Genomic DNA, 23,698 nt, shown 5'->3' with positions numbered 1-23,698 from the left:
GATCTAGTCAATGTTTGATCAGATACAGGCTAGAATAACAGCTTGCTTTCCTTTCAAAAGAAGGTTTAACCTCTCATTTCATAAAATGTTTGCATATATAGTTAAAATGAGGAAAAATCGTATTGAAAGGTTTGAAAGTGAAAAATCCATGTAAAGATATGTAGTAGGGTATGGAAAATACTTTGTTAATTTCTCTAGGAATTAGTTGTTCTGAGGATAGTTGGTGGGAGCACTAAGGAAGGGATTAGGGGTATGTCCGGGAAAGAGTCATGTGGGGTTTTGCATGTATGCCATTAAATGTTATAACAGTATCTTTAAGGGCTCCTGTTTTGGATAACAAATAAAAACATAGTTTAGAGAGTGTTTGAAAATACATTTAATTGAGTGTTGTATAAATACACAATGAAAACAACTAGGACTTGGAGGACATTGTACAGGACAAAGAGTACTGAAAGATGCAGACCTCTGTGGGAAAAGTAATATTTACTTCAGAAAGTATCATCTATCAGTTTGACAAATGAAGCTTAACTGGCATAAATTTCTGTTATAAAAATCTGCTTATGTAAAGACATTACTGGAATCTAGTTGCGTAGTGAAACCTTTCTTGAACATATTTATCTGAAATGACGAGTATCCTGTCACTTTTATGCATTTATTCTAGCTAGCTATATGACAAAGTAAGTTTTATTTATTCAGTATACTTTTGGCTTTCTAGTACAAAAGATTGCAGCACTTCACTAATTTGGTAGGCATGTGTCTTGGGTGGAAATTGGTCTGACAAGGCTGAAAATAAAAATACCATGTAAGTTGTTATCTCTCCTCTGGGAAACATTGTAGGTGCATTCATGATATTATCAGTGGCTGCTGGCAAGTGGTTGACTGAGCAGGCATTTGGCTGGATCATGGGATCATAGCCTTCCCACAGCTGAGACAAGTTCCTTTTCCTCTGTGCTGCAGTTGATGAGGAACTTCACTAAAGGATTTGGAAAGGCAGTCTAATCTATAATAGACATTGAGGAATTAGCTGGGTGCCCAGTGAACACTCATTGTCATTTTCTGGGTTTAATTTGGGTTAAAACTTACCCTAGAAAACAAGAATTTTGATGTTTTAAAAGTGAAGCTAGGTAATACCTTGTTTAAATTTGCCATGTACTGTTTAACAGAGCATTTGGTAGGTTTTGGATAACTCTGAAGTTGAAAAAAATTCCATACTGAATTAAGGTGGCAAAATGCATAAGGAAAGATATTTTGGAATAGTTTGATGGATTATCTTTTTGATGCATCACTTTCAGCATGCAGAGGAAATCTTTCCTCTTTGTAGTTGTGATGATCTGAAAGGATACATGTAAGAACAGTTGGAAGTAATTTAGCAATTTGATACTCAGACTGTATTACACATGCAAGTCCCACAGGATTTCAAAGTTTGTAGGGCTTTTGCACTTTAATGTCCTTTCGCATGTAGTGGCAGGGCTGGATAATAGCATAGTACTTTCATTTGAAGGTTGCATGTTGAAGATGGTGGTGCCTGTAGCCCCCAGGAGGTCTTCGGTGATAATCTTTTAGATCTGGAATCTGAGAAACAATGCCATAATGGGGTTTGCTCTTCTTTTGGTGTTGTGGGTGTTTTTTGGTGTGTGGTGGGTTTTTTTTGTTGGGTTTTTTTTTGCGTATTAGAAATAAAACTGCCACTTCTAACTAAGGATTTACAGTGAAGTTTCAATTTTGGGATAGCCATCTGAATAAAAGCAGATGAATAAACTTTAATATCTGTGGTGCTGCGTAATGATTCTAAATACTTTCTTAACATTTCTATTGAGTGTTATGGTTGTGGTATATGCTGAATCCAGTTTGTTACAATTATTGTTGACTTAAACATTTAGACACTCATAAATGGCATATAGATGGAATTAAGGCATGCTAGAGTCACAGCCAGTAGCTGGGATTGGAATACGGTAGCTTTGTATGTATATGTGAATGCTTTTTTAGTTTGTGGATAGCATAGTTTTAATAGTGACAAATCTGGTGTCCCACTACTCTTCACCATTCTGCAATACATACGTACAGATTATAAGCAAAAGTGAAGCAAGACTTTGACTTTGCTAGTCGTTAATCACTTATATCACTCTTGCATTTTTTCAGCGTGTTTGAACTAACAGCTTAGAGCTTAATGTGAAGATGATTCTAGCCTAAGCCAATGTTCTTTATAAATGGATATGTATTTCTGGAAGAATTTTAGGATAGTCTTTCCACAGTTGAACTCCTGTTCAGTTTTTTTCCTTTGGAGCTTCAGATGCAGTTTTCATGTAGTTTCTTTTGGGAGTGTTGGCTTTGGTTTCTTTCCTAGACTAATTTTTTTTCCTTGATGTTTTTGGTTTTAGAAGTTTTTTTTTTTTTTTAAGTGTTCTCTCTGAGTGACTGCAGCTTGTCACTGATAGGTAGGCAGCTCTCCCACATTAAATATTTGAGCTGAGGTCATATAAAGCAGATTTTGCCTGAATGTGTCAGAATTAAATGACTTACTCTGATACATCTGAGTCTGTTCCACTATTGAACTTCTTGTAGGGTTCAAAGAGAAGAACAAAAGGTAACAGAGAATACCATTACAGAACAGTTGTCCCTGATTGTACTTTTTTTGTTCTTTATTCCAGAGGCTAAAAATCATTTTGGATATGGTTCATGCATTTTTTTTGCAGAATTACAGTATAAACAGAAGGAAGGCTTCCTGAGCGCTTTAACTATTTCTTCTATAATGCATTTGCCATTTAAAGTACTACAGAATTTGTAGTTCTGTATTTGAATGTAGCTCACATGAACACACCACTTAAACCTGAAAACTGGAGAATAGGGAATATTTTCCTTCTACCGATTCTGTAGATGGAACATTCGTGCTCTATACATAGAGAATGAGAAAACACATGGGCGCATTAGCTGGAATGCATCTGGCATGTCTCTTCTTCGGGGAGATGGAGTGTTCCGTAGCTGTGAGTTGTTTTCAAAGCAGCAGAAAAAGTTGTTCTATACTTGTTTTTTATCAAAGATATTCTGGCTTTCCAAATTCTTCTTTTGCAACTTGAGAACTGACTTCATCTTACACTTCACATAGGTTTTATCCCTGTGATGGAAATGTTTAGCTCCTCCACCAACCACCCTTTATCAAAACAAAAATGACCAAGATCTGTATAGTGCAAGATTGTCTTCTTGAAAAGGCACTGAACGTCTCCCAGGATCTGGGGGCCAGTGGCTTTCACAGGTTGACATGAATTCAGACCATTTAGCACCATGGCTTTGAGCAACCTGGTCTAGTGGAAAGTGTCTCTGCCTGTGGCAGGGTGGTTGTATCTAGATGATCTTTAAGCTCCCTTCCAACCCAAGCCATTCTATGATTCTGGGATTGTTAGTGCCAGGCAAGCTTTCGTCAGCAAACTCATCAGATGGTGCTATCCTAACAAGTCTGTTTTGAGGATATTACCTCTCTGTCTACATGATAAATTAGAAAACCTGTTCAGCACCAAGTCATTCAGTAAAATCCAGGAAGACAAAGTTAATATATGCTCAAAGTGCTACGTTTCAAGATCTCACACCTTACAGAGTATGCCTACTTGTGCTGGGGAAATGAAATTTAGAAGCCAGAATTATGACAGTAGCAGTCATCCTCCTTATATGAGTTGAATTTTGCCTCCACAAAACCTGTGTTCATTTTTTATGGCTGCAGTTGAGGCATTCAACTAGTGTATATTGGTTACAATACTCTATCACAGAGGCAAATAGTATAAATTTATTCTAAGCAGGTTCATCGTTACTTTTCCAATGAAAATTCCTTTCCTTCGCGGAAGTAGTATCTTAGAACCTTTCCAGAAGGCAGCCTCTGTTGGAGCCATTACTTTCTTCTTGGGAAGGGTCTACAGCAGTGATTCAACTTGCTGAGATGAGTAGAATGTGTCCTTCAGTGTGGAAAGGGAACCATGTTTTGTGATCACGTTTTAATCATCTGTCTGCAGCCTGGATGTCATTGCCTGTAAGGAAACCTGACTGACCTCCTGAATCATCTGTGTGGTGGGTTGATCCTGGCTGTTGGCTAAACCCTCACCCGATTGTTTGCTTACTCCTCTACAGTGGGATAGGGGAGAGCAGGAGAAGGGCAAAAGCGAGAAAAACTTGTGGGTTGAGATAAAGACAGTTTAGTAACCGAAGGTGAGAGAAAAAAAAAAAAAATCAGTCTCCATGTCCCACCAGCAGACCAAAGCCCAGCAAAATCTACTTTGGTTGGAAAAACTTCCCTAGTTTTATTACTGAGCATGATGTTATACGGTATTGGAATATCTTTTTGGTCAGTTTGGGCCAACTGTTTGTCAGCTGTGTCCCCTCCCAACCTTTTGCCCACCCCTAGCCCTACTCGATGCGGGGGTCAGAGTGAGAAACAGACTGTCCTGATGTTGTGCAAGTGCTACTGAGTGACAACTAAAATTGATTTTATTATCTAAACTAGTATTGGTAATATTTATTACATTTATAATATATACTATATAATAATATATAGTCTAGAAACATTATATTAATATATAATATATAGATATTATACTTACTATAGTCACATAACACAGCACCATATGGGCTGCTATGGAGGAAATTAACTTTATTGCAACTAGACGCCATATACTGTCCCTGAAAGTCCCCTAGTTCTGTCGTTTCACTGCTCACAGGGTAAATGGGAAATACCAGGTTTTTAGGAAGTGAACACTTGCTTTAATCCTTCTTAGCTAAGTCTTCCAGGTTCAAAACCAGGCATTTGAAGCGTGAGGCTGATGTCAGCAAAGGCATTTATTTTTTGCCTCAGTGCAGTTGGACTGTCAGATAATTTCTCAGTGCTTTCCTGAAGTGAAAAAACTGTTCTTCGTTGACTTTCTGCCCACTGAAACCAGACAGAATTACTTGTTTCTCCAAGTTGTCTTCAGAACGTTTCTTCAGGAGTTACTAAAAGAGGCCTAGACGATACCAGTCTGTGGAGTTAGCCATTGTGCAAAAGCTGAAGCTGTACCAATGCGTATTGTGGAGTAACTGGAGTTACGCTTGAATCCTTAGTGAGGAGAGGTTTACTTCCTGTAAAACTGATTCTGGTCTTTAAGTTTGGTTCTGCGATGACATACTCAGCTAACAACTATGGTAAATCAGTATGTCTTCCTTCCAAGACAGATGACCTGTTTATCTCATGTGACTCATTGCACCAAATGTTACCTCAGATGACTTCAGGTATTTGGAAACTTCCTGAGTTCTCCTGGCAAACATTCCTTCAGTGAGTGGGGTCAACGTTGCTCATATTTGCTGTGATAGTACTGTTCAGCACTTTCCTGAATCCTCCAAAAAAGTGACATCACATGTGTTTCACGAGAGTTGGGAAGTTCTTTTTCACTGTCATGTTGTGTAAGGACTGTGGTCTTGGTTAGAAAAGATGATTTCCATCAATGCTGTAGGGCTCTGGACTCTTTGAAAGGAGTGGAAGCTTAGATATGATGGGCAACCTCACTGCCTATTACTAGATTGTCAGGTAACATGATAGAAAGTAGTTTCTCTTTTAATAAGCACATTTTTTTTTTTTTTAATAGGTACATGGAAATTTACTTGTCAGCAGTTTACCCATGCGAGGTTTCAACTCTGATGTGCAAATTTTAGGTGTTTTGCTTCTGAACCGTAAGCAGCAGACGTGACACTCTAATTACAATGTTGGAAGAGGGTATTGATCTGTTTTCCTTCCTACAGCAACTGGAAGCTCCTTTGCTTCTAAATGAGTTTATAGTCAAACTTTCTTGGATACACTCCTGATTTCATCAGGGTGTCTGGCTGTACCTATGTTTTTCTGGTTCCATTGTTAAAAATCTTTCTAGCCCAAGGAAAGACAAGGTATGTCACTGATAATCTTTTATTTTTTTTTTTTTTTTTTTTAATATAGGTGAAAAAAATTTTGTCTTTGGACCTTCTGCAATTTTTGTTTTGTGTGAAAGGGTAGAGAAAGGTTAAAGCCTTGCTTAGCCTTGTGGGGTTTGTGTACACATCTTATTTCAAGACTGGTTGAATGCATTTCTTACACGGTGTTAGAATGTTCTCCAGTCTCAGGTGTCAAGGTATTCAGCTTTGCATGAGTACTGCATTGCTCAGGCTCTGGTTCTTGGTAAGTAAATTTCCTGCGATGTTACTCCATCTCTGTTGTTTCCTGTTTTTATGGGTGTAGTAGTATGTTTTGGTCCCAGTAATTTTGCCTTTTTCTGTCTCAAGTAACTGAATTGTGAGGCTTTCTGTGCGTTAGAATTCATGTTGGGTCATTTAATTTACATCTTGGCAGGGCTTCAGAAGCATATAAAAAGAGTGTTTTTAGCTGATGTTTTCTTCAAAACTACCGTATAGCCAAAAATGCTCTTGGAGAATCACCATCTAGTGCCTTGCATACCACTGAATTCTTCTCACTGTTTTATTAAAAAAACATTCTATTTGTGGACTACATAAGAATACCACAAAACTAAAGAGAATTATTTATTAAAGAATATCTATTATTAGACTACAGCTGAGAACAGGTTATAGTAAGAATTGTTTTTTGTGGCAATAATACTACTTAATAAAAATGGCTTTCTAAGAGTTTTATCTGTGTGGGGACACAGGAAGAACACCACCCCTTGGTGGAGACATTTCACTCAGATATAAAGTAGCTCTATGGGTATTGTGTCTATAGCTTTGTCACTTACTTGTGGTTTGGAGCAATTAATCTTTCACTGAGTATAAAATGGGGATGACCCTGTTTTCCCAGGTCATCTGTCATCATGGTAGCCAAAGATAGTGATCTCCTTTATTAAAAGTGTTGCGGTTTTATGATGGAAAGTATTTTATAAGTTGAAGCATTACATTTGTGTTCTGACATCTGGCACAAGAAAAATGTCTTTTGAGTACAGCTGTTAGGCAAAATCTTTATAACTAAACAGTCTTTCTTTAAATACAGTGGCCCAAGATAATGATGTATTTGGTAGGGAAAAACAAAAAAGAAAAAGATGGGGGGGCAGGCTATTAACTTTCCTCTCCGAGTCACCCATGATAACTTAGCCTCATGCTACACATGTTCTGACATCACATGGTGTGGTCACTGCTGGGTTATACCTAATTTTCTGCACTGACGTTCAGGGCTGCGTCTGCAGTTGTGTAGGGTGAGTATTTTATATCACACTAATGAAGCAGCTCAATCAACGCAGCAGCAGGCACAGTAAGTTTTTGAAATAAAACTGTTTTTTAGAAACTGTAGTGATAGATGATACTGGTGTTATTCCTTTGTAAAGTAGTAGCTTCTGCGACAGTTACCAGAATTAAAAAAAAAAAATGAAGCTGACATGATTCTGTTCCTCTAACAAAAAAATGCAGTAACTGCTATTAGATCTGTGTGTGCATGCGCTGTTGTGTTTAACTTATGGGATCCCACCTGTTAAAGTCGTTAAGGTCAGGCTAATGTGAGGAAAATAAAAGCTGAAGGACATTAACTTGTAGTTACGCCTTATTTGTGAGTATCTTAAACATTGCATATTAAATCTGATCCTTACCTTTTTGATTTCTTTACTTTCTGTGCTTGAAACTCTTGCATTTCTTCCTCTGACTCCACTTAAGGAGCTTACGTGATGCATAAGATTATTCCTATGGAAAGCAAGTTAATACAGTTTTCAACTGAGATCTTTATGTAGAAATGGAATAGTGTAGTGAATTCTGTGCAGCGTGTTGACCAAAGAGAGAATGGTTGTGTTGGGCAACTCAAATAACACCTTTCTACCTGGAGGAAGAGTTAGAGGAAACTCTTTGGTTATCTGTTACTATAGTAAGCTTATCTTATTTCCTCAGCTAGATTTGACATTAGCATCAAACCAATAAAGATGTTAAAAAACCCACATTATGCAGGTCTACCTCATTAACAAGCTGATCTTCAAGGAGATTAGCTAATGTAACTTAACTCTGTAGAAAGAGCCAGCATTTTTTGATGTATGAGTAATCTTTCAGGTAACTTAAATAAAAAAACCAAGATCTAACTAATGACAAATGGCTTGGCTTTAAAACATTGATTTGTGTTTTGTCATTTTTTTTTCTCTTTTAAAGGAAAAGCCTTTTTCTTACTTGTTTTTTGTTTGTTACAGCTGTGAAATGTTTGGTTGTCAAAATATGTAAAAAACATTCACAGAACTGACTTGAAATGCTATAGCTGTTTATTTTTGCTTGGAGGTCGGATACACAAAGCTATGTAAACCTATAACTGCATGTTTCTTCTCTTACTACACCTATGTTCTTTACACAGATCAGTTTACTTTTAAAAATGTATGTGAACATTTAGGGAAAGGTAGAATGTATTCCGTTTAAAAGGGGGCAAAAAGTATCTGATTCTTAGTGAAGATTAATCTTTCACTAAATAGAGAGTTCATACCTTGTACTTCAAATATGTGAACTTGCTATAACTACAACTGTGTTCTAATGCTGTATTTGCTCTTCCTCATGGGATGGAAAATCTGTTCAGAATCTTCTTTCTGTCTCTCAAAAATGCACTCTCTGCTCACTTATCATGGGTCTGTATGTTGGTGAGCTCTACATTGAACTAAGATTATCAGCCAGCTCTGGGAAGTGTTTTGCTTACTCTTTTGCAACATTGCATTCCCTGCTAATTAGATACATCCGACTCCCTGGTGCCTTTGAAACAAGTCAATGCTTGAGAAGACACATTTGGTCTTGTACAGTGACAGTTTTCCTCATCAGCAAAATTTTCAGGTGATAATTCACACTGGTAATCTAATTTTATCTTTTTTAAAGGTAGGCTGCGGTAGGAATATGATTCCTCATGCAATCTGAACATTTGCTTGAAGTCTTTCTGGTAGTAGGTCTTAAATGATATTTTTGTAATTTTTGGAACAAAAAAATTTTTTGTATTCCTCTTAGTGATTGTTTATGAATCTCTTTGACAGGGGAAGTATGTATTTCTATATACATTGTAAGAAACCCATTTGCTTTGCATTGTTTCCACTTTTTATTTAGAGATGCAATTGGTATGAAATCTTCGTCTTTCATTTTGGCATGCTCCTTTGAATCACCATTTTTGTGAGAACTTGTTTCAGACTCTTTCCTTTTTGACTGAATTTGAGCTCTGTGACTCCCTCCTTCAAACAACACCAGTTGTTCAGACCAGTGGGTACAATGTGTGCTTCAAGGGAAGTCTTATTGTTTGCCTTAGAAAAATGTCTTTGTCCAAGAGTTTACACATCTTTTACAAAAGAAGACCCAACGCCAAACTTTATGTATGTTTATTCCACCCTGTATACCCAGCTACTGCTAATCTTACTCTGTCAAATAGACCAGATGTAATATTATTCTGGTAGCATGTGCTTCGGTTTTGGAAGCATTTCTTGAATTCAAGACACAGTTTCTGTAAAATAAATTTTCCCCTCACTGGATCTTACAATAAGCAATACAAATAGTAAGTGTTATGGTGCATTGAGTTTGATGGTAACTTTATGTAATTGATACGTTTCAGGTACTGTGTTCCTGCTTTTGTTGCAAGTATGTTTGTAGCTACTAGCTGAAGGGAGTGCAGAGGAGCTGATAGACTAACACAACATGCATTGCATAAGCCTCATTTCCTTAAGAAATAAAATGGGGAAGGGTGAAGATAACCTGTTAAAGCCAAAGAACTAGCAGTTCAGAAGATGCTGAAAGTACTGATTCTTGATAAGTTTTGTGGAAGTAGGTAGTTGAATAGAAGAACTGTACAAGTATTCAAAGTTAGAAAAAACTTACAGTACAATAAAAATGCTGTTGCACCCCAGACTGCTGTGGAGCAGGTGCTAGAGATGCAAGAAAAAGTTCAGTGCTGAGACCTTACTAGACTGAAATTCTAATGAGTGGGATCGAGCCCTTTAGGAATTCAAGCTTCAGTAGCTTGTAGCTCACAGTGTTACTTGTTCTTCGTCTCATCTGGATTTTTCATGTGTTTTTGTAGTGAAGTTTTGTGGATTTTTTTTTTTGTTGTTTGATTTGATTTTCCCCTTAATTTGTTGTTTAGCACTTTTTATGAAAATAGAATTGCAATATTAGGAAACTTCTTCATGCTTTTTATATAGGATTTAGTCTGCAACTTGCCAAAATTCTGCAGAGTCTGAAAGAACCTATTAATGATCATATGTATGGTTTTCAAAATGAGTAGTTGATTATGATAAATGGAAATAAAACGCTTTTTCTTGGCTTTGTAGCCTTGTTTATCAGTGTTCACACAGGTATGAATGATATTGATTTCAAAACCTCCAAACTATGTTTTTAACACTTTTGGTAGTGCATAGTAGCACATTTCCATATTCAGTTTGCTGGGTCTGAATTTTGTTCAGGATTGTCGTCTGTATGATGTAATTCATAGATATAATTATGACTTTCTCAGACTTTTACCAAGCATGATCAGACACTTCCATAAGGTATAAAATGTTAATTTGGGTATTTGAACAAATAGCATGTAGTCAGTAAAGTGGTAAATGTGGGATTCCTTCCCCCGTGGCCCTAGTTCAGCTTTGTTTCTACTCTCTTCTAGGAAAAAAAAAAAGTAATAATAGAGGTTAAAACATGCTTGTACTTAAAATAGAAAGTAAACCAAGTGTTTTAACATATTTATGGTATGTCTTAATTATTGCATTTAGGCCTGAATCTTCATATTCAGGAATCCTGTAAATGCATACTGATACAGAAGAACTGTTGTAGATAAATTCGTAGATGCAGTCTTCTTCACCTATTATACTCCTCTAAAGTGATTTAGAAAAATAAGTTGCAGCAGATGAACAGACTTCTTTAAACATAGAAAACATTTTTGTGACGTTTGTTCTTTGCTGGATTTTAGAGTATAAGTATCTTTTTCTTACACTCGGCAAAATCAGATTTCAGTTACAGCTACTTACAGCTCTGGACTGTAAACATCGATATACCTATTCTAACCTTGCAATCCCTGTTTGATTAAAAAACCAACCAACCAAAAAGTAAAAAAGAAGTATTTACTCAAGCTAGTTTTGTATAATGTATCCAAATTTTATATGCTGAAATGGGTGTTGATTAATAAATTAAAATAATAATACTGAAAATGTGAAATCGTTTTAGGGTAAAGTTATAGTCTTACCGTAATGTTTAGGAAATTTCAAGGTGGAGCTTAATTTTTAATTACCAGGTATATCGGTTAAGGTTAAATCAAAGGGTGGCTATGGGAGGAAGATAACTTACTGGAAACAGAAATAAGATTTAGTAAATAGGGCAGTGTTATTTCTAAAGCAAAGCAATATACATTCTTTGTTAGAACTGACAAGGTGCCTAAATTTTCTTTTTTTTTTTTTTTTTTTTTTTTCCTGTAAGCAGTCTGAGAAGCTCTTAAGACATTGATTCAGAGTACAAAGTGGACTACAGTTTTGCCGCTTAAATTTTTATACCTTCCTTGAAAATAAATGAAAAAGATTTTTTTCCAAGACAGCTGGGAAATCTTGTTCAGTTGGGTGTGTTCAAAAGGCTGTTTGTTTAATGTAGAATGTTTATTTTGAAGTCTGGTCTTCCCTTCCTATCCAGAAGCTGGCAAAAGTGATTTGCAAACAAGAAGGGGAATTGTTGGTGAGCAGGAAACTTTCTCCCTGCCAGCTGCCCAAGCTTTTTTCCAATTTCTTGAATATTATGCTAGCTGTTGGGTAAGGAGTGACTTGAAAATGATTTAGCGCTGTTGCTTTTTCTTGTCTGTTACTTCCTTCTAAGACTTCTGCAAAGCTGCATTACTCTCCACCCAGCAAAAATACACTTGTTTGGAAGGAACAGTCCAGAGATCCAGCTGTCACAGCCTAACTGTGTTAATTAGATCAGTAACTTACCCAGATACAATTTTGAGGGGGTTGGAATCCTGGTGAAAGATGGAGGATGATGGTATGGAAGAGTCCTTCAATAGTGACTGACACCTTCATAAAATCCTATGATAGAAAAGGTTTTTTGAAAGACGCTTCATGTTACTGCAGAAGTTCCTAGGTGGGCTCTTAAAAGCAGTAGATGCAACAGCAGCAAAAAAATATAATTTTTTACAGAACTTGCAATTAAAAGATGTCAGTGAGGTCATTGCCACTGGCTGCTAAGGTTTTGGTCTTAGGCACAGCTTTCGAAATGAGACAGCACTTTACATTACTAATGCTTTTTCAGGTGTAATACTGACTTGATAATGTTTGATATGTCCCTCTTCAGAGGGGTTAGAAGCTGACAGAGTCCTGGCTGACCAAATCATTGTGTGCACTGTCAGCCAGCGTGGTTTCCCCTGTACTGAGTGATATTGGAGGGACACAACTGCAGTAGGTGAATATGCATCTAGCCTGTGGTGATGGTTATAACATCCCTATTTATTCTCTCTTCTTCCTCTTCGTTCTGCCCGTGCTTCTCTTTTCTGTGATTTCCTTTTTTTCTGCTTTTTATGGTAATTATCGATTTTCATTTTGCTTTGCATTGATACAACCTCAGTGGATGAAGTTAATCCTTAAATACACAAATCCCAGACTTTCCAAACCTATCTTAGAGGTTTGCTTACTGAGTAGCAATTGCTAGCCTTCTTTCAGCAGAAACACCTGTTGGTTTAGTGGAATGAGATATGGCATGTATTGCCATATTCCGCTCCCCCCCCCCCCAAAAAAAAAAAAACAAAAAACCAAAAACAAAAACCAACAAACAACCAAACAAACACCAACCCAAACCCAACAAACCACCAACCAAAATAACAACCCAAACCCACCAAAAACAAGCTAGAATATTTTTCTTAGAAAGCATAGAAATTATTTCTGATACCCAGGAGTAATGAAGATCATAGTTGGTCTGCATGTCTGCAGGAGGGTATCTATTGCAATAGTGGGAAGGCCGATCCTGTGAATAAGGTGCTAATCTAAGATTTGGGAGCTATTGATGGAGCCTGTTTTACATCCTTTGGAGGGGCATAGATTACTTCATGCTTCATTTCCCTGTGTGTAAGATGGTTTAAAGGCTCTGCAAAAGAGAAAAATACCAAAATGAAATAAATATTGAGGCATTCAGGAATTTGGATCGTCCAGGTTATTTCAGGTAGTCCTGACTAACAGTGCCAGTACGTTGCAGGGAGGATTGAAATAGTACTTCTTCTTTTTCCTGACTCGAACAAATTTTTCCTGTTTATAAAGAAAAGGGCCTGAGGATCATCTTATCCTATTATTTGTTGTATCCTTGATAATACGGCAAGCCTCCGGAACGTCTGTCGTTCAAATTCCCAAGATTGTTGGATGCATTTCTTTGACTTGATTAAGAAGAACTGACTGTGAATTTTGCCAGGTCATTGTGGGAAGCCTGTTTTCACTCTGTCTTTCTAACCAGCACTTCGTTTAAATATTTTGTGGCTGTTATGCTTCAATAAAGTCTTTCTTCTCTAGAATACATCAGAGTTAAATGATTTTTATGTAAATTTCAATGTCCAGGCTACTACAGACTTTAGATGCACATAGCCTGTGATGTTCTATAATGAGATCAAGCAGATTTTTTTCACAATTTCATGCCATGTGTTTTAGGCCTATCAAAGGTATGTTTTTGTTTCTAGTATTTAATGTTAGTTCTTCTTTGACCTCTTGTTCACTTCGGTTCCAGCTCTGACATCTGTATTGGGACTGAGTTAAAATGGGGTTATCTTTTGTGGTATTTTCTGTCTTCAGCCACCAAGATTTCTGTAGCAATGTTTTTAAAAGTATGGCAAGACCTCAGGTATGTTTCTGTTCCCTTTCACAAAGGCATAAGGTGGAACATGAGTTGTTTTCATGCTTCTGTGAAGAGCTTTTTCAAAACTCCTAAAAAGTGACAAGAATTCTTGATAGTTTAAAACTTCTAGTGTTTCAAATGGTTTAAGAACTTTGCTATGGAAAGGATTTTACTTCACAGCAGATTTTAGTGATATCTTTAGCACTAAGTACTGTTTTGAAAAGAAGGGTAAGTGCTACTGTACTCCGCCACCTGCATCTGTATATCTTTCACAGTGACAGTATGTTTCTGACTTTGAATGTGTACAGTTGTACTTCTGAATACTCAAAATGATTTATTAACTTTACATGTAGGATCTATAATGGTAGTTTTCAAGTATTGTGTGGCATAATTGCTGATGTTCTTTCTCTGTGATCTGTAGTGTGTTTCTTCTGTGCAGACATGAAAATTACAACCTTTGTAACAGATCACCAAAGTCCTTACATTAAAAGCTTTGCATGTATGATTAACAATACATAGAGCTCAAATGTATTTTTATCAGGAGTTTGTAAGTGAAAAGACAGAGTTTATCAGAGTTCTCATTAATTTGGAATGTAAGTTGCATTAACAGCTCGCTTCTGGAATTTCAAGGGCAAGCAAGAGATGGCATGTGACCTTTCATGGGGAAAGATTTATATAAGAAGGGAGTTTAGGGGACTAGGGTTCAGGAACCAGCAAATGGTGCCAGAATTTTAATGTGTTGCATGTTTGTATTGTTTAAAGAAAAAGATGGGAAAAGAGGAAGGAGAAAGAGGGCAGATCAGAAAAAGTTAGCTGGGGAGAGAAGTTGCTTTTTCCTTAATAGCTTAAGGTACAGACTGCTCATTCAGCATTCTTATAGGCTGAAATTTCAGTTTTGGTGTTGGGCAGATTTGCTATGTGTGTGTTGTACAGGGACAAGAATATAATGTCTAAAATTTTTAAGCCTGATTTACTGTGTGGTCAGCTTTGATTCTTAATGGAATAGTCTCAAACCATCTTAAAGGTAAAGATACTATTGGATGATGACAATGATTACTGTTACCTGGCACCCTTCATGAAAATGAAATTGCAATTCATTGCTGCAGGTGTAAAATTACAATTTTTAAAATTGCTGCAATATCTAAACAATTTTTGCACCCTTCTTCAGGTGATGTGTAAATATTTCACTATGAAATGAAAAAGAATCGCAAAACACTTGAGTTAAAGTATAGGAATAATTTTGCTTTTGTAGAAATAACTTCATGAAGATAACAATATGGGTGCTTAATAATAGTAATAACAGTAGTTTTGTTGGAAATCTGTATTTTGAATTCTTGTTACTGCGAGGCATGTTTAGCATATATAATTAATAATGAAAGCAATTACTATTTTATGTGGAACACATTGTTAACATACAATGATCTTCTGTGCTATGCTCATGCATGTGTATACTAATGAAGTAGTTTGTTGTCTGTGTGATGTGTTGTGTTGTCTGTGTGATGTGAAGCACTTTCAAAAACCTCCAGAAACTTCTGTGTCATTGATTTGAATTCAGCGAGCAGTGCTAGCCTTGGGGTTTCCACCAGGTTTTTGGGCAGCTTGCACATTATTTCGAAGGATACCGACAGACAGCAATCTTTCTATTGATAATACAAAGGTCCTTCTTGCTGGCTATGGCAATATGAATCCATTAACACTGGAATAACCTATTTTTCCAATTTAAAACCAAGGTGTCGATATTAATGAGTGCCATTTCTTCCTGTCACTCTTAATAAAGGCAGCGGAACAAAGAGTGAAACCTCTGGAGTCTTTGTAGATCTAGAATCTGTAAAACAGGTACTGGCAGGCACTAACTGAGGAGGTTACTACTGGCGTTCACTGACTGTGCAGTGTGTGTGTTTAATGTGGCATCACATTTGGTTCATTAGCTTTAGTTAATAGGAATTTCATTTGGATATTGAAGGAATGTCCTTTTAGTGTTAAGAATTAATAAAAAAGGCTTGAAAGAAGACTTTGGAAAGGATGGATGCAGAGTGGCGGGAGTGTGGTCAGGTTCTAAAAATTATTAATGGGAAAATCTTACCTTATTTTTTTAATTTGAAAAAATGGGGGTAGAGGTTACTGAGGTACTCCCCTCTCTAGTTTGACCAAGTGAGCTGTACAGTGTAATGGAATAGGAAATGGTGCTCTGGCAGTGTCAGTGCACTTCTGAGGCCTCACTGGTGTTATGAGCCTCAGTCCATGTAGACTGGAAATAACTGCACCCATTATACAAAATATGGGAGACGGTGGATACATTTAAATGTGTACTGAAGGCACAGGCATTACTGGAAAAACTATTATTTAACATTTAAGTGTTCTTTCTGCCTCTTCTCCTCTGCTCAGATTTTCTAGTTTGTTTTTTAATAAAGATTTCCAAATTTTGTAGAATATTCATAGTAAATTCCTTTACATAAAATAAATTTTGCATTATTGAGTAAACATGTTTTCAAATATGTTTAGAAATTATCAGAAGAAAGACCAACCACCTCCTATGTTTGAAAAATCATTAAAAAATAAAGATGTGAATTAAACCTGGCATAATGATGAGTTAACATTTGGTATCTGGCCTTGATATTTTTTGGAAAGATGTCAGTAGTTATCAGTAGCATATACTGAAACAATTTTTAGCTGTTGTTGAAATCCTGTGATCTGATTCCCCACCCCCCCCTGTTGTGCTAAAACAGTTGAGAATGTAGAACCACTTAGGTATTGAGTTGTAGCCACCTCTTGAATAATCTGGTATCTTCAGACAGAACTGCTCTGCTGAAAGGTGAATGGGTTAATAAGTCAGCTGAATGTAGATAGCATCGACACCCCCTCACCGAAAACCATGGGATTTAGGGACTGTTGTTTAACTGCTTGTATAGAAAAATGCCAACAGAGAATCAACAGTAATTACACCATAAAGTATTGGAAAAGTGTGGTGAGCATACTGTACTGAATTGGTTTTATTGTTAAATGGGAGTGCAACTACTGAGTCTTCTCTTGCACAGGTTTTAATCTGGTGTAGAGCATTAAATGAATTACTTTGTATTTGCATTCATGTAAAGGGGTAGAGTCCATAAGACAGACCATTTATATCTATCCTTTTGCTTCCATATAAGGATTAAATGTAGATTTCTGTATTTGGGTGAAGTGCACTTCCAGTCAAAGAAAGAAGCTTCTTGTGCTGAGAGTAGGCCAGGTCCTCGCTGCCTGCAGAATGGAGTGTTTTTTAAGTGTTACTGGGTCTAAACTTTTCACAAAAAATGCAACTTGCAGTTCAGTAACATGTGTATTTGAAAATAATAATTTTCTTTTCCAGATTTGTAATTGCAAACATATAAAACTCTTGAGTTTCTGAATAATTGCCTTGATCTGGAAGGATGTGTTCATTAAAAATCCCCCCAAATCCTCCCCTGCCTTGCTTCTGTCCAAAACCAAACCAAATTCTGGTGGGATGGATGGAGTTTCTCCCATCTATCTCTTTGTATACAATTTAAGAAAGCATGTGAAATAGTTGTATTTCATACATTGTAAGTAGATCTGTAAACTTCTCTCACAGGACTTTTCTGTGGAAGGATTAATAGTGCTTTCTTATTTTTTAGTATTTATCTCTGATGGATGTGAATACTTATTTTTCTTATTTTTTCTGATGCTTTTATCTTGGGTACAGAACTTTTCACCTTGATTTTTTTCCCCTTTAAAATATTGTATTGCTGTCATGTATCCTTCATGCATCTTCCTATAAACTCTTTTTTTTCCAACTTTGATCTTTCTTTATATTTAAGTTGATGATTTTCTGAAGATTCATCTTAACTGCTGTGGACCTTAACTTAGACTGTTTAATATCTGGAATGTTTTTGAGATGTCTGTGAGCCTTTCTGAAAGGGATCCTTTTCTAACTTCTTTTGAAAACTTGAGTATCAAATCAGTTGCACTTGAACTAAAGGTAGATAGAAGGTGTTTCTTTTATCAATAATGTTTTCCTAACAGCAGCCTCCAAGATGGAAAAATCAGGTATAATTGTACTGGGTATAAATGACTAGTTTTGGGAGCAGGGGGCAAGTTGTAAGAGAAGAGGTCAGAAACTACCCTGTGCCCATCACAGCTGCTTCCAGCCAGTTTTGAAACTGGTGTAAGCACCCCATCGCGTGCTAGAACCTCACCCAGCTAGGGGAGCTGGTGGCACATCTGCTTACATGTATTTAAGGCAGAGCAACAGCTGTGCAAGGCAGGTGGTGTGGAAGGGGACATTCCAGGGGACTGAAGCTAGAGACATTGTCTTGGAAGGAGTTGCTCCATGCCAGAGAAGGCATATCCCCTGAGGGCTGCTGGCTGCTGGTGATTTATGCTGTGTTGGGGACACCCCTGGAGGGACTATAGCCTGTAGGTCTGTGCTGGGGCAGAACGAAATGAAGAGGCAAGAAACAGCAGAATAAAACTCTGTGTGCATGACCCCAGCCTCTCTGACCACTGCCCGTCACCTTGCCAAATGAATTGGGGTGGATGGGCCAACAAGGGAAGCTGAGATTAGGGAGTGGGGAGGAGAAGTGCTGGACTGAAGTTGAGCCTCAGAAGGGAGAGGAAAGATGTATTCTCAAATGTTTATTTCATTGTTTATTGTTGTCTTTGTACCTGAATCTGTGGTGAAAACCTTATGTTAATTGGCAAGAAATTAAATTGAAGTACTAATTCCCTGCGCCAAGATTGGTTTTCCTGTGACGCTAACTGGTAGTCTATGAAGCAGCCAGTTAAGAAACAAACCTTAGTATAGCCCATATATACTGTGTAGAATCTGCTAATTATCTCTGAGGATATTTTAAGCTGGTTAGAGCAGGTGATGTTTAAGGCCTAATTAACGAATACTGAAATCTACTAGTTAATGCTAAAGACAGATTTCTGAATCCACTGAGTATCTGGAGCAGTTTAACACATGTTATTATCATTCTGATGGTAATCTAATCCTAGCTACCAGGAGAATATAATTCCATATGATGGTGTGCTCTATTATATTTTAAAGTCATCTTGTAAAAGAATTTGGAATTCTGAACCAGACTTGAAACTGCTAGAGCTTATTGCTACTCCTTATTTTTTTCTCTTGAAAGCACTTAATTTCTGGTGAAGTAAGAACAACCCAAACCAGTTTGTGTGTATATGTATTTGTACATATTTGCACCTCTTATTTTTATATCTAGTAACTTACTAAGATATGTTATGCATTTAGATTCAAAACTACAGCTTTTTCAACTGGACCATGATAAAGCATCTGGATGATTGCAATTTTCAAAGCATCCTGTACCTGCCTTCAGTACTCCACAGGAAAAAATTTGAAGCATGTAGGAGCATTGTACAGTGGTAGTAAAACATTTGGTAGTGGAGTAAAACAATTAGAAAGTAAGATTTAAGGATCCATGCTAAAAATCTAGTTTAAGGATTCACCTTGGCTTTACTTGAGACTTTCAGAGAAGAATAATGCATGTGCAGAAGAGTACAAAAGGATAAAATTTTATCCTATATATAATGATTTCAAGGCATTGCCTCAGCATGTGAAACTCTCATTTAGTTATTCGTTGACTGATCCCAGAGATGAACTGAAGTGCAAGTTCAGGTAACGTAAGTTCAATCTGGCTTTCAGAAAATGTTCAGAGATACATTTCTTTAAGGTAGTTTCTTCTTGAAGTTTATAATCCTTGAAGGCAAAATGGAATTACATGCAGTAGGGTCTTCTAACACTGATGGCCAGCATTTGTGGCCTTCCAAGGAAAGTAATCTAAAAAGGGCTGATAATGTTTTGACATTTAGGAGTGAATATTACTTTTTTTTTAAATAAAAATTATACGTATCTTAATTATGAATTAAAAGAAGCTCCTATACTCTAAGGAGTGTTTTTCTAGCAGTCTAATAAGAAGAGAACTAGAGTGATTGGCAGCTTCAGAACATGATGAAGGGAGAAGAAATCCTGAACTGAGTAGAGAAACTCAGGGAACTTACACACAGCAGGGACTGAACACTTTTTGCTGCTGTAATTCTTTGATACTTCCCTTCCAGGAAATCTTGGTATTTCTGTTCACCTCGGTCCTCTGCCTTTTCTTGCTGTTGGCCTCTCAACTGCTAGTTTTGCTGTACTTGGAGGGTGTTTGTGCGCACTGCTGTCTTGGATGCATTTGTTTGCCGCCTTTTCCTTGCTCCACCTGTCAGCATTAGAACGACAAAAGGAAGAAGAGATTTGACAAAGATAAGATTTAGGAAAAGCAGATAACATGGTAATTTGAGACACTAACTCAGCAAGGGAAGTCAGTGAAGGAACAGCCCTCTCAGAGTGAAGGAGAGAGTAGTAGAGGCTATGAAGTAGGTGACTGCGTGAAGGAATGAGAGGAGAGGTGAGTTCTGAGTGGGGTACCAAAGGTGAAGGGTAAGAGGAGAGCAGAGAAGGCAGAAGGCTGTTTATTGCATGCTAGCAACAAAATACCTATTCCTGCCATGTCTAGTTGAAAATGTACCTGTTTTGTTCTTTTTTGGGTTTTTTTTTTGGGTGTTTTTTTTTTTTTTTTTTTATGTGGAAGAAAGAAATAGGAACTGGATGTCTATAGAAGAAAGGAGGAATGCAGGACTGTGTTTGCCTGCCTGAGGAGGGATGGTGTGTGACTGTCTGTACACATCTGAGAACTGTTTAGGGAGGGAATGGTAAAGCTTTGCCATTTATGCCTCCTGATTTTGGAAGGATGTTGAGATGAAATGGTAGGGGGAGAGGAGTGATAATTCAGTAGAATATGTTGTGTAAGAAAGAGTACCTGAGGCAACACTTCATCTTAAACAAGTGAAACTAGTGACTGATGCCCCTATGCAGTTCTTAACAGCGTAGTAGATATGGAGCTCCTTTTCCTTAAAAAAACTGCAGCTGTAGCCATGTCTGTACTTGTTCCTTGGTTTCTGGCCCATCCTAACTCTGTTTTCTCAGCACCTCTGCAGCTTCTCTCTAAATATATCTCCTTATGGCTTTTAACTTGCTGATTACATCTCTTAGTGCTACTTGCATCTCATAGCTACCCCGTCTGACTGCAGTTCCTTCAGCATGCTGCCCTTGGGAATCACAGTCAGTATGTGTGCTATATTTGGGGTAAGAGTGCTGTTAGGAGTTTACTCTGTGTAGTTCATATGCCCATTGTACCAAGAATGTCTGTTCTTAAATTATTTTCAAGAGAAAATCATAGCATGTACATAAACTGGAGAAAATGCTTATTAAATACTCAGACTGATTCTACCTAAATGCCTTGCAAAGTTTATTGTGGATTTTAAGATAGCAGCTAACTCAAACTGTAAATTAGCAAGAAGCTTAAAGGAAGCAATGTTTTTCCCCATGAGAACATTGATTTATAAATTGCTTTATGCTAGCAGGCTTGAGTTGTCAGACTGAAAATGTTTTTTTATGGTAAAGCCAGGAATATAATGTATTCATTGCTGCTGCTTGGGTGTCTGCAGAGGAAGCAACACATATGGACTGCTACCGCTAATGCAGAATTTGTACTGTTTTGTACTATCAAAGTACAGCTTTGAGAACTTCACAAGAAAGTGTTAAAAAAATTTAATGTTTAATCTCAAACTTTTGTAATATGCCTTTAGAGAAAGGGTGATCCACTTTACTGTGGTGGGTCAGCATAGATTGTTTAAAATATCTATTAATAGTTTTAATGGTTGCAAATTTCAGCTTTGCCATTTAGGAAGCTTAATGTATAGTCTAATGAAAACTAGTTTCCTAAGTATTTTTTTTTGTTTGTTTATTTTAAATGAAACTTCTATCCATGCTGGCAGTGATACCAGCTTGCTTCCTTATCTGTATTTCTCATCTATGATCCACTTAATGGGAAACGGAATGCAAATACAGTGGTAGTCCGGGGCTGTGTGTGTGCTGCTTGGTCAGTTTGAATGGATGCTGCCTTGCAGAAGAAGTAGCTGTTCAGCTCTGCTGCTTTTCCTGTCTCTTCAAAGTAAAGAACAGTAGTTTGGGCCTCTCATCTCGACCTGGCAATTGACTTGCAAGCATGTGTGTGTTTTGTGTCCGTGTACCTCTGAAATTATATTAGAATCGAGATACAGAAATTGCTAAAGTGAAGATGGGTAGGTAATGTTATCACAGAAATCTTGTTTTCTTGGGTTTAAAATGTGTATAGAAGGGTAGAGAGGTCTTTGAGGTACATGTGAAATACTTGGCCATGTTAAAACAGTTTCCTTCAGAAATCAGAACAATGTTAATTTTTCAATTTGTTTCGTATATTTGTAAGGTAAATAAAACGGAGAATTTGCTTTCTTCTGTAGGAAAAGGCAAGATTTGTTCAAGTGGAAAGATTGTTCTTCCCAGTATTGTGCCAAGCTTTAAATGTAAAAAATAGAAGTTGAAGGCTATTGATTGCATGCTTTATGTTGTGCAGTGGCTCAGTTCAAAATGGTTCTAGCTTTTGGCATTCCTTCAGGGTAGTAATGATTAATGTAAAAACTGAGACACTATATTGTAGTGTATGCCTGAGCTAAAATTCAGTAAAAAAATAAAAAAAAATATGATTTTTTTTTCAATGTTTACTCCAGGACTTCAGCAGGTGAAGAACAAAATTCATGTTTGTATGTGCATTCCTGTACCATTCAGGATGACAGGATGCTACAGTTATATATTTGTGGTGTTTCTGAAGGGCTTCCTATCTATAGCACTGTGGCTTTAAAAAAAGGAGGGTATATAAAAAAAAGACAGTTGCATCAGATAAGTTATGGGAAATTTGCAGATTTTCTGTACACTTTTGTTAGAAAATCACTGGTGATTCGTCCAAGGAAAGCAGCTAGAAATACTGGCAAGGAACTAGTGTATTCTGGGTAAATCATGCAGATTTTTAATTTATAGGCCTCTTTTTGAAGACTACCTGTTGACAAATGTTTGACTTCTTTTTTGAATATCACATTATCCATTATTTTAGTTTTTAATTTGCTACTGTTTGTAGAGAAAGACTAGAATTACAAATAATCATCTGTCACTTTGAAAACATGCATGGCAGGCATAGGCTGGATGCAGTTTGCAGCTTCATTTCATGTAGTGACTCCTTGTGTTACTACTGGAGAATATTAAGTTTGCATTTATTATGTGACTTGCAAGACACATTTGAGGTGGCTGTTCTGCCTCTTGAGGTGAAACATTTCCTAATATTGGGTATACCCTGAAAATATTCTCAAATTTATGGTGATCTAAATTCCACCAATTTGCCTTTAAGTAATTGAATTTTATCTTTCAGCAGGTCCAGCAGAAGGTTTGGGAAAAATAATACAAAGATTTCCTCAGAAAGACTGGGAAGACACTCCTTTTCCACAGGGAATAGAGTTGGTAAGTTTGCATTACACTTTGTAATTTTTAGAATTTGTTTCACATACAATTGGAAGATATGTCTGCCTTCATACAATAATCTGTATTATCTAGCCCAACAGGGAATGGATAGAAATTACATGAGTAGAGGGGGTAGATAATGGCTTTAACAATAAAAACTTTGGCTAACAGAAGGTAATTTATTTTGGTCTGTACCACTTAGTAGATAGTCCTAGAATACAGAAGAAGTCTGGTGCAAATTTAGAAATAGCATATTTAAAATAAATGTTTGTTTGTAAGTTTGTCATTGACTTTACCCAGTGTTCTGTCCTGGACAGATGGCATAATGGGTGCTTACAAAAACGGCACACTGAACAAGACTTGTGTACAGTGATCTATTTTAAATACCTTTTCTGAGAGCTCACTGAGTGCCACTTCTTTCCCTTCCTTGGTCTCATATTGTGAGATGCAATGAAAAGTTATATCTTACTCATTAACTATTCATTCATTAACTCATTCATTAAACATATGGCTCTAAAAATCCCACAGAGAGATGAAATACTGTGG

The 23,698-nt window shown here is 36.9% G+C and overlaps 1 protein-coding gene across 5 annotated transcripts in view; it reads left to right on the top strand.

Annotated features, from left to right (window-relative positions):
* SBF2 (SET binding factor 2) overlaps positions 1–23,698 on the top strand; it is a 255,203-nt gene that overhangs the window by 22,746 nt on the left and 208,759 nt on the right. For 4 of the 5 annotated variants that reach the window (XM_055813899.1, XM_055813898.1, XM_055813897.1 and 1 more), the window contains exon 2: positions 23,064–23,152. In XM_055813899.1, the coding sequence (XP_055669874.1) occupies positions 23,064–23,152 (89 nt within the window). The remainder of the gene's footprint in view (positions 1–23,063; positions 23,153–23,698) is intronic. The other variant, XM_055813896.1, reaches the window with a different exon arrangement.

This window comes from Falco peregrinus, chromosome 9 (genome assembly GCF_023634155.1).
Source record: "Falco peregrinus isolate bFalPer1 chromosome 9, bFalPer1.pri, whole genome shotgun sequence".
In the NCBI taxonomy this organism is placed as follows: domain Eukaryota; kingdom Metazoa; phylum Chordata; class Aves; order Falconiformes; family Falconidae; genus Falco; species Falco peregrinus.
This window is presented reverse-complemented; position numbering and strand designations above follow the sequence as displayed.